Below are 16,822 nucleotides of genomic sequence, written 5' to 3' on the forward strand. Positions count from 1 at the left end.
AAGAGATGACTGTTGGCTGGACTGTTCCACTCCACTGCTGAACCCTGTGTGAGACACCCAGACTCAGCAACTGAGATCTCTTGGACAAGACCATTTTTATTGCAGTGGTGTTTAATTGAAACTATAGAACAGCATACTGATGACTCCAGACTGAAGCTTTAAATTCAGTGAGGGGTAACTGCTGACAGAAAAATTACTCTTTTGTCCATTGGCTACATAACTTCGCAAATTACAGAATCTACCTGCCACTCTGACAGTTTCACCAGCCAACTACTTTTTTAATATATAGTATACTGACATAGGGCTGTACCGAATAGTTTAAAGCTTCATTCATAACGCTGACATTAAAATTGTAAATCTACATGCAAATGATGCATGTATTTTTTTGTTTGCATGTCTACAAGATATATATCTTTACATAGCAAATATGCGACCCGAGACCGGATAAGCGGACGAAGATGGAGATGGATGGATGGAGACATAGCAAATATTTGTATAAATAGATGATGTATAATACTGTCTATGATAAAACCCTTCTATTTGGTGTTCAAAACGCTATTCTATGACAATACAGGCATGTGCAGAATAGGTATTCAGGAGAAGTCAGGGCAGGAGGGAAATATATCATAATATATGTATATATATATATATATATATATATATATATATATATATATATATATATATATATATATATATATATATATATATATATATATAATCATAACAATTATTTTGATTGTCGATGAACCTGTTGATTATTTTCTCGATTACTTGTTTGGCCTATAAAATGTCAGAAAATTATGAAAAATGTCGATCAGTGTTTTCAAAAGCCCAAAACGACATCCTCAAAAGTCTTGTTTTGTCCACAACTCAGATATATTCAGTTTTCTGTCACAGAGGAGTGAAGAAACTAGAAAATATTCACATTTCAGAAGCTGGAATCAGAGAAGTTTTCCTTTTTTTTTTAAAATAAAAAATGATTCAAACCGATTAATCAATCATCACAATTTACAGATTAGTTTAATAGTTGACAACTAATAGATTAATCTTTGCAGCTCCGTAATAGATCAATTACTTCCTGTAGTCTTGGATTTTGGTACCCGTAGCAACAAAACTATACCCCTTAAGATTTTATTAAATGCATATATGCGGTTTGATCACGCGCTACACTACCAGTGTTTCAGTACTCTTTCCAACACTGCTAGTTGTATTTGCAATACACTGCTAGGATTTTCCTTTCCATGCAAAGTCTCTGGTCTGTTTTTCAGGTTTTTGTTGTGACATTTCTTAAAAAGACAAATTGTTTTTTTTATCGTTTTACATAATTTCTGTAATACACTGTATGGAAATTAGGCTTCTCCTTATTCCTTCATTTTGATCTTGACGGTTGCTGTTGTTCACTTTCTCATTGCTTTCACACAAGGCTCGCTAAAACTCCTGCTACCTCTTCATGGCAATTTAATGAGAGCCCCAAGTAACAAACTAATTTTGTTTGTTGCCTTTGTTGGGAATGTAAATTAGCAACGCTCACTAATAATGCATGTGAGAAGGCCTATGACCTGCAGTGAAATGGTTTAGTATTCCCAAACTTTTAATGTTTTTTACATGATGAGGTATAGAAACACATTTATATCCAGCAACAACAATAATATACTGTGCACTAGGGCCGAAAGTTGAATATATTCGAATAGTAAAAAAAATCAATACTATTCGAATGCTGAAATTACTATTTAAATGTGAATTTTTTTTATAAATATGTTGGCTAACGTTAGCTAATCTCCCTCTTCTCGCCTTGGCCTACCTGCATGTGTCGTCATGTCACGTCTTATGAACAATAAGTTAGTGGTAGTGAGAAACATAAGGCATTGTGAGGTTGAAGCTAATGTTACGTACCGGGTAACGTTAGTACAACATCACAGAGCTGACGTTACGTACCGAGTACTGCGGCTGGAAATCGGAAGGACGGGAAATAGTTTTAACATGACTTTAAAATCGACATCCACTGAGCCAAAGTGGTTATGTTAACATTAGTTACCTCATTCTTGTTTCCTAACTGCATCGTGAGTTATACTAACGTTAGCTTAGCTGGGAGCTTCATGGAGACAGCTAGCTAAAGTTTATGTTAGCTGCCCTACAGCTGTCAGAGTTAGCTTCTACTTCATATATTACCTTCTAATAGCTGTATTCTCAGTAACGAGACAATCTGCAGGTTGCTTATAAATTACTAAAATAGTAGTAACAGCACCATTTGGCTGAGTTATTAATGCTGTTAGCATCGTAGCTAACACTATTGTTACTTAGTTTATGACAAACCGTTTGGACTGTGCTTTCTAACATGATGTCATTGTGCTAATCGACCACTGTTAGCTAGGGATAGGTATCACCAGAGGCCTCACGATACTATATAATCACGATACTTATGGCACGATACAATATTATTGCGATTTTAAGCATATTGCAGTATTCTGCGATATATTGCAATTTATTACCTTTTTTCCAATTTCAAATTTTTCCCAGTTTCAAATTCTGTCACCAAAAGAAAACTTTGTCAACATCTGTTTTATCTAAAAAGATACATTTCTCTGTTTGTTCATCTCACTTCAATTTTATTGCTGCAAAATGGGATTGTCAAGCAGACAAACTGACCAACACATATATAATAAAAGATCGATACTTGGCGTCTGTGTATCGATACAGTATTGCCATGGAAAATATTATGATACTATGCTGTATCGATTTTTTCCCCCACCCCTACTGTTAGCCTTTACAACAGAGCCGCTTCATTACATTTGTTATGTGTTTCATTACAGATTTCTCTGTTGATTTGTGTTTGTCGCTGTGTGCTCGTGGTGGAAAATATATGTAAACAAAGTTGAGTGCAATGCGCCATGACATAGGTCCCATCAAGGCCAAGCTAATGTTAGAAGTCCCTCTAGTGGACAGAACGTGTAACAACAACCACATGCTTATAGTGGCATTGACAATGCATAAGCCTGAGTAGTGTTGTACACAGGCTGCATTTGACCATTAAATAGTCAAATGTTATTTGAATATTTTTAAAAATAACAAATGAAATTTGAATGATATTATAGAATAAGATTGACAGCTCTACTGTGCACCAGCTATTCAGGCTCCTCTTTAATTGTTTTACCACACTGTCAGAGAAGCGTCTGCAACAGACATTAACTATGAAATGAAGCTACCCAGATGGTGTGATGGAGCTCATTGTGGTTGTGCCACTCATTTCTACAGAGCCTTTTACCCTCTTTTAGCTCATTGCTTTAGTTTAATAGTCCACAAATGCTCATATCAATTTGTTTCCAGCCACAGCAAGAAGCTTTTTCAGCAAACAAGGTCTGATAAAAAATATTGTATGTTGCCCAGCATTTCAACGACGTTCCACTTCCGGGATTGTTCAGGTGTCACCGGAAATTCCGTCGGATGTCTTTCATTTTCAGCCGTATGTCCAACAGATTGTATGTATGAGAACACTGATTGGCCAATATGATATCTGATACAAGTGGTAAGACGACTATTGGTCTAACATAACAGAAAATCAATATATTGGTTTAAAGGTGCCCTGCCACACGTATTTCATTACTTTGTGGTAATGTCTGAAGTTCTACCATGGACTCTGTAACATTTTTTGTGGAAAAAATGCCTTGGTTACCTTGTTTCAAGCCATTCTAGCGTGGTATAGAAAGCCTGCAGAAAGACTCAGCTCGATTTGTGCCAGTTCTCATTAATATTAAGCCAAGCTAAGCTGCTTGACTGATTGGTTAACAGCTAGCCAATGAGAGCCTGACTATCAGCATCCTTTACCCAGCACAACTGGGCAAGCTCATGAATAGTAATGAGCTCAGGCAACATGATGTCAGACAGACCAGCTTTTGTAATTGGCCTGATTTCTTAGTTTATTTCTGTTCAGTGGCTAGAGCTGACAGAGGAGGTAGTAGTTCATTTTCACATTCACAACATAACACAAACACATATGGATCTAACATATTTAAAAAAATGCAAGTAAAACGGTTTTGTGTGGCAGGGCACCTTTAACCCTAGACAGGGTGTGTGTGTGTGTGTGTGTGTGTGTGTGTGTGTGTGTGTGTGTGTGTGTTGACGTTTTGTACATATGGGCCCACAATACAGTATCAGTTGTGTATGTCATTTAGCTGGGGCTTGGCAGGGCTTTAACCTTTCGTTTTTGTTTCTTTATAGACACGTGCAAAAATTTAAAAGATGCAATATATAATTTGCATGAAAAATTTACTTGAAAAGGCAGCATATTACAGGAAATAATCACGTCACTGTAATCTATACACATTTTGTATGTATCTATCAAAAAAGAATTACACACACATCAAGAACACTGATTCATAATACATGCAAACATACACAACTTAGCAACTTTATTATCAGACGAAGGGCATACATTTAATGTGACTAGGCCAGGAGCCTTCACCAGACAACCCTTAACCTCCCCTTCCCCTTCTGGCCGCCTGCTCTCTTTTCGACTCATGGGTGAGAGATGAACCAGGCATGTTGGCTGCTTTAACACATCAACCCACATTTGGGTTGCATCCCGTTTTAAACCATTCCAGCTGTAATGTTACGCCGCTGGCATTCTGTGAGAAGGAGCATGCCAAGGTTAACTGGGCTGTAGCGGCCAGTGGTTGTGTGGCTGTTGTGATATGCACCAACATACCTATGTAAGAAAATTTCCCAGGGCTAACCGAGAATAAGATGCATTTAACTCTGCTCTGTTTCAGTGCTAATCAGGGTGATGCAGTCAAGAACAATACATGATAGAAACGTCTAACTTATACACTAAAGGTTCTCACTACAAGGCAAAGCCCTTGTTAGATTCCCTGAGCTGCATTCATTTGCATAGACGTCTCCCATTGCCAGACCTATCTTTCACAGCGCTGTGGAGTAAGGTCTGGCTCCACCACAGATACATTCTGGCATAGGAGAAAAAAACGCTCTGGGTTGTTTGCATTTCTTTAAACCAATCCCAATCGTCTTGTGCGGCACTGAGCTCCGGACGCAGCGACGGTGGCTCTGCTAAATAGTCTCGGGAAGGAAGTTGTTTTGGTGGAACATTTGCACCCCGCAAAAGAAAATGCCACATACAATATTAAATGAAGGTAACTGTTCAAACATTACAGTAACGTGAGCTATTTAAATTAGCTGATACATGGTTAAACATAATTTGCTCTTGCAAACTGTATCTCCGTGTGTACTTCGTCCACAGCAATTTCCACCAATCGGTCCCAAAACGTCCCAGTTAGAGAGGAAATGCAGTAAACATATTCTTGGTACATTTTTACAATCATTTTGTTCCTTAATACCTAGCACACTGACCCAATACTAAAAGATGGAGCTTGAAACACTGCAGTCTGCGATTCGCAGACGTCCCTCTGCCACGTCGGTGAAGAGGAAATACAGCGAGAGCTGGATGGAGCAGAGAGGAATAAAAAGGTGTTTCTGCTCATTTCTTAGCGCTTGGCTGTCCACTGCTCTTACCATCTAATAACAACCCGCCTACATTTAAGAGTACTCTCTGCTGTGATAGTGTTTTGGTACAAGTCCATATAAGTTGCGTACGGTTCTAAATGTACTATACCAAAGCTATTTGATGAAAACGAGGCTTTAATTTTAAATTTTAGGCGCCCCCCCAAAGAGGTTTAAGCCATCCCCCAAAGGAAAATCACCAGCACCAAAATGATAATTAAATGGTATTATAGAGTAAGATTGACAGCTCTACTGTTTTACCACCCTGTCAGAAAAGCGTCTGCAACAGACATTAACTATGAAATGAAGCTACCCAGATGGTGTGATGGAGCTCATTGCTTTTGTTTAATAGTCCACAAATGCTCTTATCAATTTGTTTCCAGCCACAGCAAGAAACTTTTTCAGCAAACAAGGTCTGATAAAAAATATTGTATGTTGCCCAGCACCTAGTCTATTTCGACGACGTTCCACATCCGGGATTGTTCAGGTGTCGCCGGAAATTCATATTCAGTAGCAATTTACCAAACAACCGCATGCTTTCTGTCTTGCGTAGTCCCCCCCCCCCCTGCTTTTGCCACAGGCCCAATCTGAGTCAGGAAAAACCCTGTTAGTGTTCAAAATCTCCACAACCTTCCTCCTGTTTTATGACTGACTGCAAACCACTGTTTGAATCTCTTTCGTGGAGCAGTTGGAGTACTCCAACTGAGCTGGATTTTTAGAAAATAGGATGGTGTTATACATATAACATGACCTAACCCTAGCTTGTCTTACAACCATTTCAGCAGTTTGCAATTGGTCAGCTGCACAAAATTCATGTTAAAGATCACCAAAAGCTGAACTCTGCACAAATGAATCCACTTATCATCATTGTTACATTCAAAATGTCACTGTTATGATCAATGTTGTTACTAAGCCCAAAGGATGTCAATTCTTAGAGTGAAAGAGTGATTGTAATCCATGCAGCATTTACATGTCCTTCAAATGCAAATTAGCAGTTTATTGACGACAGAAGAATCGGCAGTTGAGACTATGCCACAAACTGTTTTGTTCAGCGTTCCCTTACAGGATGGTAGCCTATCCTTTAGGAAATGTAGAGCCAGATTGGCCCACGTTCCTGATTATGCTTATGTGTTACAAGGCCTGTGTTTGTTTTTCCATTCCTTGATCTGCTCCTAGGGGATAAGGAGATATAGGCCACGAACGCACTGTGAAGTTGTTCATTGAGCCTACCAACACAAAGCCTGTGGTGGTGGTGGTAATGCACAGCAAAACGTGGTAAAGTGGCCCAATTGAACACAAAGCCTTCCCTGTAATGCAAATGCCAGCACTCAAAGGTGTGAAAAACTGCAATAATTAATCGCGAGGTAGTCTCCTTTTTTTTAAGCAAGCCTCATTACATGGGAAGAGCTGAGCATCAATAATGAAATCTTTGTATTTACTACTGGAGCTTATAAATATCTCTCGCTCTAGTCTTCATTGATGTGATGCTGATGAGAGAAATGAGATGGAGAGAATGATAGAGGGAGGGACCCTGATTTCCAAAGGCCTCACACTGGAGCAGCAAAGGTTAATTGGATTCTGTCAACATAATAATGTCATGTAATGTTCAATTCTCTCTGATTACCACTTTTAAGACATTGTTTCATTTTTTCCTTTGGAGAAAATAATGGTTTGATCTTGTCATAATCAGTGCACGACAACTTTCAGGACTCGTTAATGCCCTGTAATGTTTGTGCAAGAGCAAGGGCTCGTTGTTCCTTGAATTTTCCTGGCATAGTTGAAAAAAATAGACTAATATGAAAAAAAGAAGCTTATGATATCCAACATTAGACAAATATGCCCCTCTCTTTGGTAAGTAATACAATGAGCAGGGTCTGGGGCACGACGCAGCCTGTTTAGTGGAAAGAGAAAGATTTGGATTTTGACATTACATATAAAGCGAAAGCACTTAAACCTGCTTTGTGAGAAATATAGTACACGGCAGACTCTGTGTTACATAACTGACGGAAGTACACGCTACTCATCCATCAGGAGGAAGTAAAGAGGCGAGTGTGTTTTGTCCCTGGGATTTGTGTGAACCGAAGAAAGTTCTCACGCTCACTAGCTTAGTGCTGTGTGTTGTAGCGTGGCGAGACACTCCCTGTGTTTGTGTTTATCTCTTCCTCTTCTGGAAGCTGCTTTTGCAACACATTCTTACTCCCAGCTCGTCAAATACTCAGGTCAGGACCCCTTGGGGAACGTGCAGGGTAAAACCCCTTTAGTGTGGGGAAACATTGTGGGTGGGGCTAAAAACAAATTATGTTTATGGGCGCCTGGGTAGCTCACCTGTTAGGGCGCGCGCCCATATGCAGAGGCTCGGTCCTCTACGCAGCGGCCGCAGATTCGGGTCGAACCTGCGGCCCTTTGCTGCATGTCATTCCCCTCTCTCATCCCTTCCAATTCTAAGCTGTCCTATCAACAATAAAGGCTTAAAAATTCCACACAAAAAATAAAAAAAAATAAAAAAATAAAAATATGCACGTATAAGTCACACGCAGGACAGTTAGGGAAAGATTGTGGATTACAAAATGTACGTTTAAGTGACATGGCACAACAATGGGACACAAACTCCGGTCTCCTGGGTGGAAGTCCTGTCCACCACCCCAACCTGCCTCCAGACTTCCGTCTTTCATACTGCTCGCTACCGTTGATTGGTCTAAACTTTGATTAATGTCTTGTGGACCAATCATTTTTGATAAAAGTGGGAGAAATTAACTTATCCGTCTGTGTACAGAAGATCCGAGGGGTTAAGTGTGTTCCGTACAGGCGATTGATGGTGTTCCGTACAGAGAAAATAACATGATTTTAACGATGTCAGTCTGTTAAAGAATGGAAAGATAAAATGTTAAAACATTCAATTTATGTAATAAACGGTAACTTTATTGATGCTTTATTAAATAACACTGCTGTAACATCAGCATTGCAGCCAAGATGACTTGAAAACAGCGTACAAAATTTCACAAAAAGGAACATGAAAAAACAGTTAGCCGTGTCCAACCTACTAGTGCTGACATTCTTCGGCCGGATGTCTGTTACCTTCCGTTTTCTTTGTGTTGGCGTAACTCTGGTGGATTTGTGAGGACTATGGTTAACTGCTCCTCAGATCTCTGCAGGGTAAATCCAGACAGCTAGCTAGACTATCTGTCCAACCTGAGTTTTCTGTTGCACGACTAAAACAACCTTTGAACGTACATATGTTACACCAAAACAAGTGGCACCAGGGCTCCGTACGGAGCTTAGCAACACCCATGATGATTGTGATTGGTTTGAAGAAATGCCAATTAACCAGTGAACGTTTTTCTCCCATCCCAGAATGCTGTGTGGACTAGTCAGACCCTCCTCCGCTTCGCTGTGGAGGAAGGTCTGGCAACGCGTGACTACTCTCAGTATTACATAATGCTGAAACATTTCTCCGGCCTGTGGGTCTACAATCGAAACGTTAGCTGCGCAACGGCTAACGTTAACTTCAACAGGCAAACCTGCCAAAATAATCAGTAAAACAACATGAAAGTGGCAGAATGTACAGTTTCCAAGTTTGAAGTTGGGTCACAGACAGCTGGTATCAATCCATCCTGAGCTTCAGTTTTGAAGTGAATCCAACAGTGGTACCACTAAACAAACTCGTCCTGGCCTACGCTCCGAAGAGCTTCGTTTGAGAGTGTGCCAAACTAGCCACTAGGTGAGCATTTAGCAAAGTGTGCCATAGTGACTTAAACAAATTACAGACATAAGGCTGGAATTCAAACTAGGGGTTCAGGATGTTCAGGAGAATGTGTTTTCTGTGGGAGAGACAACTCCCTTTGGCATGGACTTTGTGCTTTTTTTTTTTTAACTTTGCAGACCTTTTAATGCATAAAAAAACTAAAACACAAGGAAAGGGAAAAAACACAAAAGCATAATAGGGGAGAACTTGTATAGGTGAGAAATTTCTGTAGCAGTGGGCATTTCCTGTGTGTGTGTGTGTGTGTGTATGTGTGTGTGTCTGTGTCTGTTTGTGTGTGTGTGTGTGTGTGTGTGTGTGTGTGTGTATATGTGTGTGTGTGCGTACGTGTGTGTTTTACAGCACTACTATTAAGCTCAATTAGTCCTTGAAACCACTTTGCCAGCCCTCTGACAGTTAAGAAGTTTTGTGAGCCAGAGTGTTTTGAGATTGGCATTATGTAAGCAGAGAACCTGCACTCCAGTGATAACAGGAAGCTTATAAGGCAGGCAGCGGGAATTCTCCACCCAGGACTTAACCTCCATGGATGAGAGATTATTACTGTCAGCTCTGGGTCACCAAAGAGCACAACCCACTTGTCCTCGGGGCACGTTTATCCATATGGCATTCTGCTGTTAGATTTACATTTGACACAGGGTCTTCCCATCACAAGCTGCATCACATTGCAATGAGTTCAAGGGTTTATGAGGGCCACTACAGGACCTGGTTGTTAGATCATGTTTTTATATTTGGGACATTAACTCATTTCAAACATATTTAGTATTTATGTTTAGCACTGCTGATTCTCAAAAGTAATTCACTGTAATTCCTATGTATTCCACGTATTTTTGCCGTATGCACCACATTGACTGCTGCTGTATACGAATCATAGACAGTATATAATGGACCAACAGATCCCGTGTCTCTGGACGGAGACCAGTGAAGGATATTAGAAGCACTTTCCCGGTGATGGCTGAGCGTTACTGAGCAGCCTCCAACTGAGCTTGAAGACGTAGATGTGACGTGAGCAACGTGTCTGAAAGTTGGAAGTCTTCTGGTAGCTGTGCCAAGAGAAATCTCAATCATTCCCAATCTAGCAGAGACGGAGAGCGTAGGTATATGTAAGGAGATAACATAGACACAGGCTAATTATTGATCACTAAAATGATAGTTAACATTAGTAATTAAACTATTAATGGAAGTCGAAACTGCCTGAGAGCTTCTCCTGCACTATACGGTAATTCCTCTACTATGAGACAGTAAGTCTCGTGGTTATGACACAATCGTTAGCCTATTTTTATAAAAACGTCTGCTACGGAGCCATAACGTGAGATACAAGGTAATGGAGCCTTTTATGCATTGTCGTGTTTCTTTAGAAATAAACAATAGACAAATATAGTCTTTAAACGCTTTAGATGTAAAATTATTCTCTGTCAAAGTGACGCCAAAATGACAATCAATGACAGTCAATGGAATGCTAACGTCGGGTGATCGTTTGGTAGCATCAAAATGGCGCCATAGGAGGTTCGAGCTCTGAAGCGAAGCTTACCCCCTTGATAAGAATGCTGTGGACTGCATAGGGAGGAGATCAGGGTGGATGGGCGGGTCATAAAACACAGCGCTTTCAAGCCAGTGAGCGGAGTTGCCTTCCCCACTTAAACGAAAGACTTTTACCTTTGGAAACGCATTTCCGTTCCTCAGGAGTGTTTTAATCCAATCCACAACCTTTTTCCTAAACTTAACTAGTTGTTTTGGTGCCTAAACTTATACTGTTGGCGTCCCATGACGCTCACTTTTTGTCGGCTAAACTCAACCGTCATGGCCCCGGAAAGGACTGTCATCTGGCGGTGCCTGTACTGTATGTGCTCCCTATGTAGATATGCAGTGCTCATTGTAAGCTAACGAAAACATGACTATTCTTAGTTCCAGGTGGTTATACACTAATTAAAACATAAGTATCAATATTATATTCCATTCCATACCAATAGATCCCCAAATACACTCTGGCCCTTTAATTAACGTTTTTTTATTAAGTGACTAATACTTTTATTTTTGGATGTTAATATTTATATCGAAAAGAAGCTGTTTAAAAACGTTATAATACATACGTTATAAAAAAAATGATATAGAAATATAATGAAAACAAAACTGATATTTAATATATTAATCAGTGAGAGCCACTTGTGCTTTTTAATTTACTTTGGCTACATTCATATTGCAGCTAAATATGGTTGTAACCATTTATTATTTATTATAAATTAAGTGTTGGATCCTGTTAGTAAGTTCATACAGTGTTTGATTATGAAAGTAGTCGAGCAAAACTACAATTTATTCATGGAACAATGGTGCAGATAATTACTTTAATGTTCTTCACTAGGGAGCACTGGAACATGAAACTCTTTTTAATCCAAATATGATGTGGTAGTAAAAAAAACAAAAAGCCTGTACTATCCTCATAAATCACAAAATGTTAAACTAACTAGGGGCCTCTTGGATGGGTTGGCCAAAGTGCCACTGCCTGATGGCGAGAGGGTCATGTATTCATCTCCAAAATCATCATCCCTTTGAGGTTGAACCTTGTTTTTTTCCCTCAACTACAGTCCTGTCTTGTTCTTATCTCGGGCTAATTAGAGGGATCTCTTTCATGCTGGTTTTTATATCCGCCTTTACCCACCCTCTTGAAGTGCTCCCTGGGCTGTCCACCTTGAAGGTTTATGAGTTCATCAAGACCGAATTAAATGCTCCTTAATTCCCAGTTGACAAGCGGGGAAGTCCCAGACAGTTGTGATCATCTGAGTGAACATTTACCGCTAGTTCTGCTGCCTGCAGAGCTCTTCTGATAATAGCAGAAAATGCCTCTGTCTTCTCTGTGATTGTTTTGATTGTTGCGTGCCGATCAGACACAGGCACTGTCATTGCTGCTATTAGAGATAAGAGAAGACGTTTGAAAAAGATAAAAATCTATTAGAGGGGAATGACTTTGCAAGGACGGTCTTTTTTTCTCCCATAAAAAGAACACAGAACACTTCAGTAATGTTGGGAAAGATGCTCTGCAAGGAGGCCAAAGTCATCCAGAGTCAGCACATTATCTCACTCATCAGTCCTCAATGACAAGGTGCTTTATTTATCACTGTTGCCCCTATAATTGTACAGGCCTGGCGGGTTCGCCTGGCCAGAAAAAATATTTTTTATTAATGGCACAAAATAACGGCAAATATCCATTGTGTTTTGTCAATTCATATTTAAGTGGCTTTTTGTACATATACTGTATTTAAATGTAGCTGATTGTGTTAAATGGGCTTATGTATTGTCTCATATCGGTCGCAAACCCCTCAATTGAATCGAAATTGTATCGTGGAAGACTTTGTGATATCAGTAAATATTGTATTGCCGTCCTAAGAGTGAGTCCATGAAGGAGGCAGCTGCCTGTGGTTAGTTCACGTCTGTAACAGCAGGACAGTCAAGTATGTCATCTAAAGCTCCACAGGGTAAATCCAGACAGCTAGCTAGACTATCTGTCCAATCTGAGTTTTCTGTTGCACGACTAAAACAACCTTTGAAATTACATGTTCCACCAAAACAAGTTCCTTCCCGAAACTATTTTGCAGCGCCACCAAAAAGACGATTCTGATTGGTTTAAAGAAATGCCAATAAACCAGAGCACATTTTTCTTCCATCCCGGAATGCTGGGTGGACTAGCCAGACCCTCCTCCGCAGCTCTGTGGAGGAAGGTACCCAGCTCTAATTGTTGGGTCTGACTTAAAAACAAGACGCAGCAAAATGTATCGCTTTGTGCAGCGTGGTCCAGTTTTTACGCATACCCGGTTCTTTGCATTTTGGAATCTGTTCTCATTTAGAATCGGGTTTTGGTTTCCAACTCTAGTTGTGCAACACTGTAATTTACCTGTTAAATGATGACCATGTCTTGTTTGCCATTGCAGAGTTTCAAAGACTTGAACCTGGGAAGGTCATTATGCTAACAAATTAGATAACCAAAACAATTTCTCATCTCCTTCCTCTTGTCATGCGTTTCCTTCCTGTTCATATCTGTTCTCCACAGCCTCTGTTGTTGTCTAACATTACACTCAGCCTGGTACATTCTGATCATGTCCCTCATCTCTTTCTCTCGTCCTCGTCCTCCTTCTGCTCCCTACCTGGCACTGAGCTCTGTGTGCTGATTCAGCCCGTTGTGATAATGCATATATATATGAGTTCCCGCCCCTGATTTAAAGGCATTAAAATGCTGCAGGCAGTGGACAAAAGTAATCTCTCTTTCTGCCAAATGCAACGTTAAGCTCAGTGGGAGTTAGCATGCTAAAGCCCCCCCCCCCCCCTCTCTGGTATACAGTACGGCGCTTTCATGCTGCGACAGAAACATCGTTTATCATCACTTGCTGTCTGATTTTGAATAAAAATATGCCACTGTTTTCTTGAACTGTGATGAAATGTGCATTATGAACCGCTTCAATGTGCCTCTCTCTTTTTATGTTGCAGGCGACACGCCTCATTGCCCGTAGAAGTCTCAGAGATCCCTCTAAACCTTATTGCCCCTCCATGTAGAAGAAGTTACCCCTGTCGCAAATGGAAGTCTGCATCTTTTGGGTAAATCGAAGGGTTTTTATTGAAGTCACCTTTTCTCCATCAGACCACAACTTGCTAAGCCCATTTCCTGACAGACTATCTCATTGCAACAGTTCTGTCCTGATGCTAGTTTGCAGTGTCACTCTGTTTATCAGCCTGATAAAACGTCTAATTTGTTGAGTGTTTCTTTGTCTGTCAAGCTTTTCCTTTTCCTCGTGAAGACCTCCTCCGCCTACTGTGCACACGCTGGTGGGTGGCCTGCTCAGCCACCAAACCCACTCAGATAGAAAATGAAAAACACTCATCCCAACCACAGACATGAAGTACTGTATAAACACAGTATGGGAACAGACTACTTTCTGGGATAGAGCTGGCAGAACACCCCCTCCCCCCGTGATGACATATCTCTTCCTTCAAATTCCCTCTGTCTTGGTTGTGAAAGAGTTGAAGGATATCTATAACTATAAATCAAGGAATCTCTATGCGTGCGTGTGTGTCTCCCGCAGGTGCAGTACAGCAGCGAGGGCGGGCAGTTTGCTGCATCCCTAAAAAGCTCATTGATTGCGGTTCACCAGCTACCGGTGTCGTGCCAAAAGGCGGTCATCCGCCGAAAACTGATTGCTGTCTACCCCACATGCAAATGATGAATTTAATCGTACACAAACATGTTAGATCAGGGGTGTCAAACTCATTTTAGTTCATGGGCCACATCCCCCTAATTTGATCTAAAGTGGGTCAGACCAGTAAACCTCTCCAGAAAGATCAGAAACTTTATCTGCCACAGAGTTTCTTGTCAGCTTAATGTTGGCAAATGCAAGTTGTGTCTGCTATGACAGCGTTCTAAGGCCATTGTAGGAATAAAAATAATGTTACGGACCCGGGAGAGAAGGGTAATATTCTGAGAAAAAACTCAGAATTTCTGAGATTAAAGTCATAAATTTACAGAAAAAGAACTTGGATATTCTCTGAGATTAAAGTGGTTAATTTGGAATTGGAATGCATTTCTTCTCTGCAATTTTCACACTTTGTAACGTCATCCAGTGGGCCTGATTGGACCCTTTGGCAGGCCGGTTCTGGCCCACGGGCCATATGTTTGACACCCCTGAGTTAGATGAACGCCCAAGCTCTTTGGCTCTCCAGCACGTTTTTTTGTTGCCGGCGGTTGTGCACATTGCTCCGATCGTTCTGCACGCTGTTTAAGATTGGCTTCCCCAGCAGGCTGAGCCCGGCTCCCTGCTTCCCCCGCCCGGGCCACATCGCTACCTGGATGTGTGACAGCTAGATGAAAAAAAGGCGACATGCTTAATCTCTAGATGCTCTGCGTGTGATTGAGCCGCACTTATAGTTAGATAAAGTGAAAAACAAAATACTAAACAATTACTGGGAACCAAGCAATCGGCCCCTTCCGAGCAGGCACTGCACTAGTCTTAGAAAATGAGTGACAAGCCCTGCTGCACTGCAATAGCTGTGTAGATTATTGCGAGCAGTGTGTTTGCATAAAGCAACTTGCGGCACATACAGTACAGTAATGCCCTGCCTGGCTGTCAATGTCCTTTCTGTGGATGCACTTTCCTTGGAGTTCATTACAGCGCGAGGCCCTGAGAGCTCCTCGGCAAATGAGGAGAGATGGGGGAGAGATGAAAACCCTGAGAGCGTTGAGCAGTGGGACATAGGCTTCAAAAGCTTCATGGCAATTTCAAAGGAGTTTTTATTCTTGACGCCGTGCTCGCTGTATCTATCAAGTATCCAGCACTGAGCTTGAGAGCAATGCTAAAGGCAGGTTTGTGGGGGGAAGAGAGATACAAAAATCTCGCTCTATAGGCTTTTAAAAGCCAGGGGAGGAAGAGCATAGTGAAAGCCCTAATGAGTCGTGTTTGTTCACCATGTTTATTGTTTCTAATTAGCTGTGGAGATAAAGAGAGTACAAAGAACCAGTGCAAAACACTTGTGATTACAGTGAGGTCTTGAGCTGTCCCACTCTATTAGGAAGTATTTTCCAAAGAACATGAAGAACAAGTGCACGTCAATTACAACTGCCCAGGGAGTTGTGTACTGAATGACGTTTGGGTCACGCTGGAACTTACAATAGGAGGTACCGTAGTTGACTAGATTGGATAATGAATGCAATTATGTTTAAACCCCTGAGACGCACGGAGGAAGTGACACACTGCTGCAGGTAAAATCACACTGGGAAGCAATATGCCGCTGTACAGTGAAGCCGCTTAAGAGACAGATTATTGGGCTTTTATATTTAGCAGATATAAGATTAAATGTGTCAGCAGCAGGAAAAAGGTAACAGCAAGAGATAAGAACACTCTCCACTTTTGCACTTTATAGTCGGGTACGTGCAGATTCATGGTGATCCTGCTCTTTACTAGACATTATTACATTTCTCAGTTCACTTTAAAACTTTTATAGAACTTTAAGGAAAAGGATTCGTGTTGATTTTAGTCTCCCATTGCCAGACCTATCTCCCCAGCGCTGTAGAGTAAGGTCTGGCTACACCACAGATACATTCTGGGACAGGAGGGGGGACAAATCCTCTGGGTTGTTTGCATTTCTTTATAGCAGGCACAGTCGTCTTGGTTGGCACTAAGTTCCAGACACTTAAAGTAAAATGTTTGTTGGATTGTCACTTTCGGAATGTTTCAATATTGTCAAATGCAAATCCAATTCCGATGTCAGAAAGGTGTGGATGCGATACTTTAATTCCCTGTGGTAAACAGTAAGCAGGGTAGGTTAAATGTCTAGGGCTATTATGGAAAGAGTGTCTCTGGTAAACGCTGCCTTTGTCAAGGTTGAAAGTAGGAATAAAGTTTGCCGTCTGTACAGTCTATGGTCTGGACAGCAGTCGTTGTGTTGTTGTATTATGATCCTCATAAGTAAAGAACACGTCAGAAAAATTTACGGTTCGTTTTGAAAAACAAATATGTCACTTTATTGTCGCGAAATATTCACATTATGTGTGTTCTGTGTAAGTTCTCATGA

General features: G+C 40.9%; 1 protein-coding gene across 5 annotated transcripts in view; it reads left to right on the plus strand.

Annotated features, from left to right (window-relative positions):
- iqsec1b (IQ motif and Sec7 domain ArfGEF 1b) overlaps positions 1–16,822 on the plus strand; it is a 232,514-nt gene that overhangs the window by 44,889 nt on the left and 170,803 nt on the right. For 3 of the 5 annotated variants that reach the window (XM_031280054.2, XM_031280075.2, XM_031280062.1), the window contains exon 3: positions 13,748–13,855. The exons of the other annotated variants lie outside the window; for them this stretch is intronic. In XM_031280054.2, coding sequence (XP_031135914.1) covers positions 13,748–13,855 — 108 coding nt within the window. The remainder of the gene's footprint in view (positions 1–13,747; positions 13,856–16,822) is intronic. 5 annotated transcript variants of the gene reach the window in all.

Source organism: Sander lucioperca, chromosome 6 (genome assembly GCF_008315115.2).
Source record: "Sander lucioperca isolate FBNREF2018 chromosome 6, SLUC_FBN_1.2, whole genome shotgun sequence".
NCBI lineage: Eukaryota > Metazoa > Chordata > Actinopteri > Perciformes > Percidae > Sander > Sander lucioperca.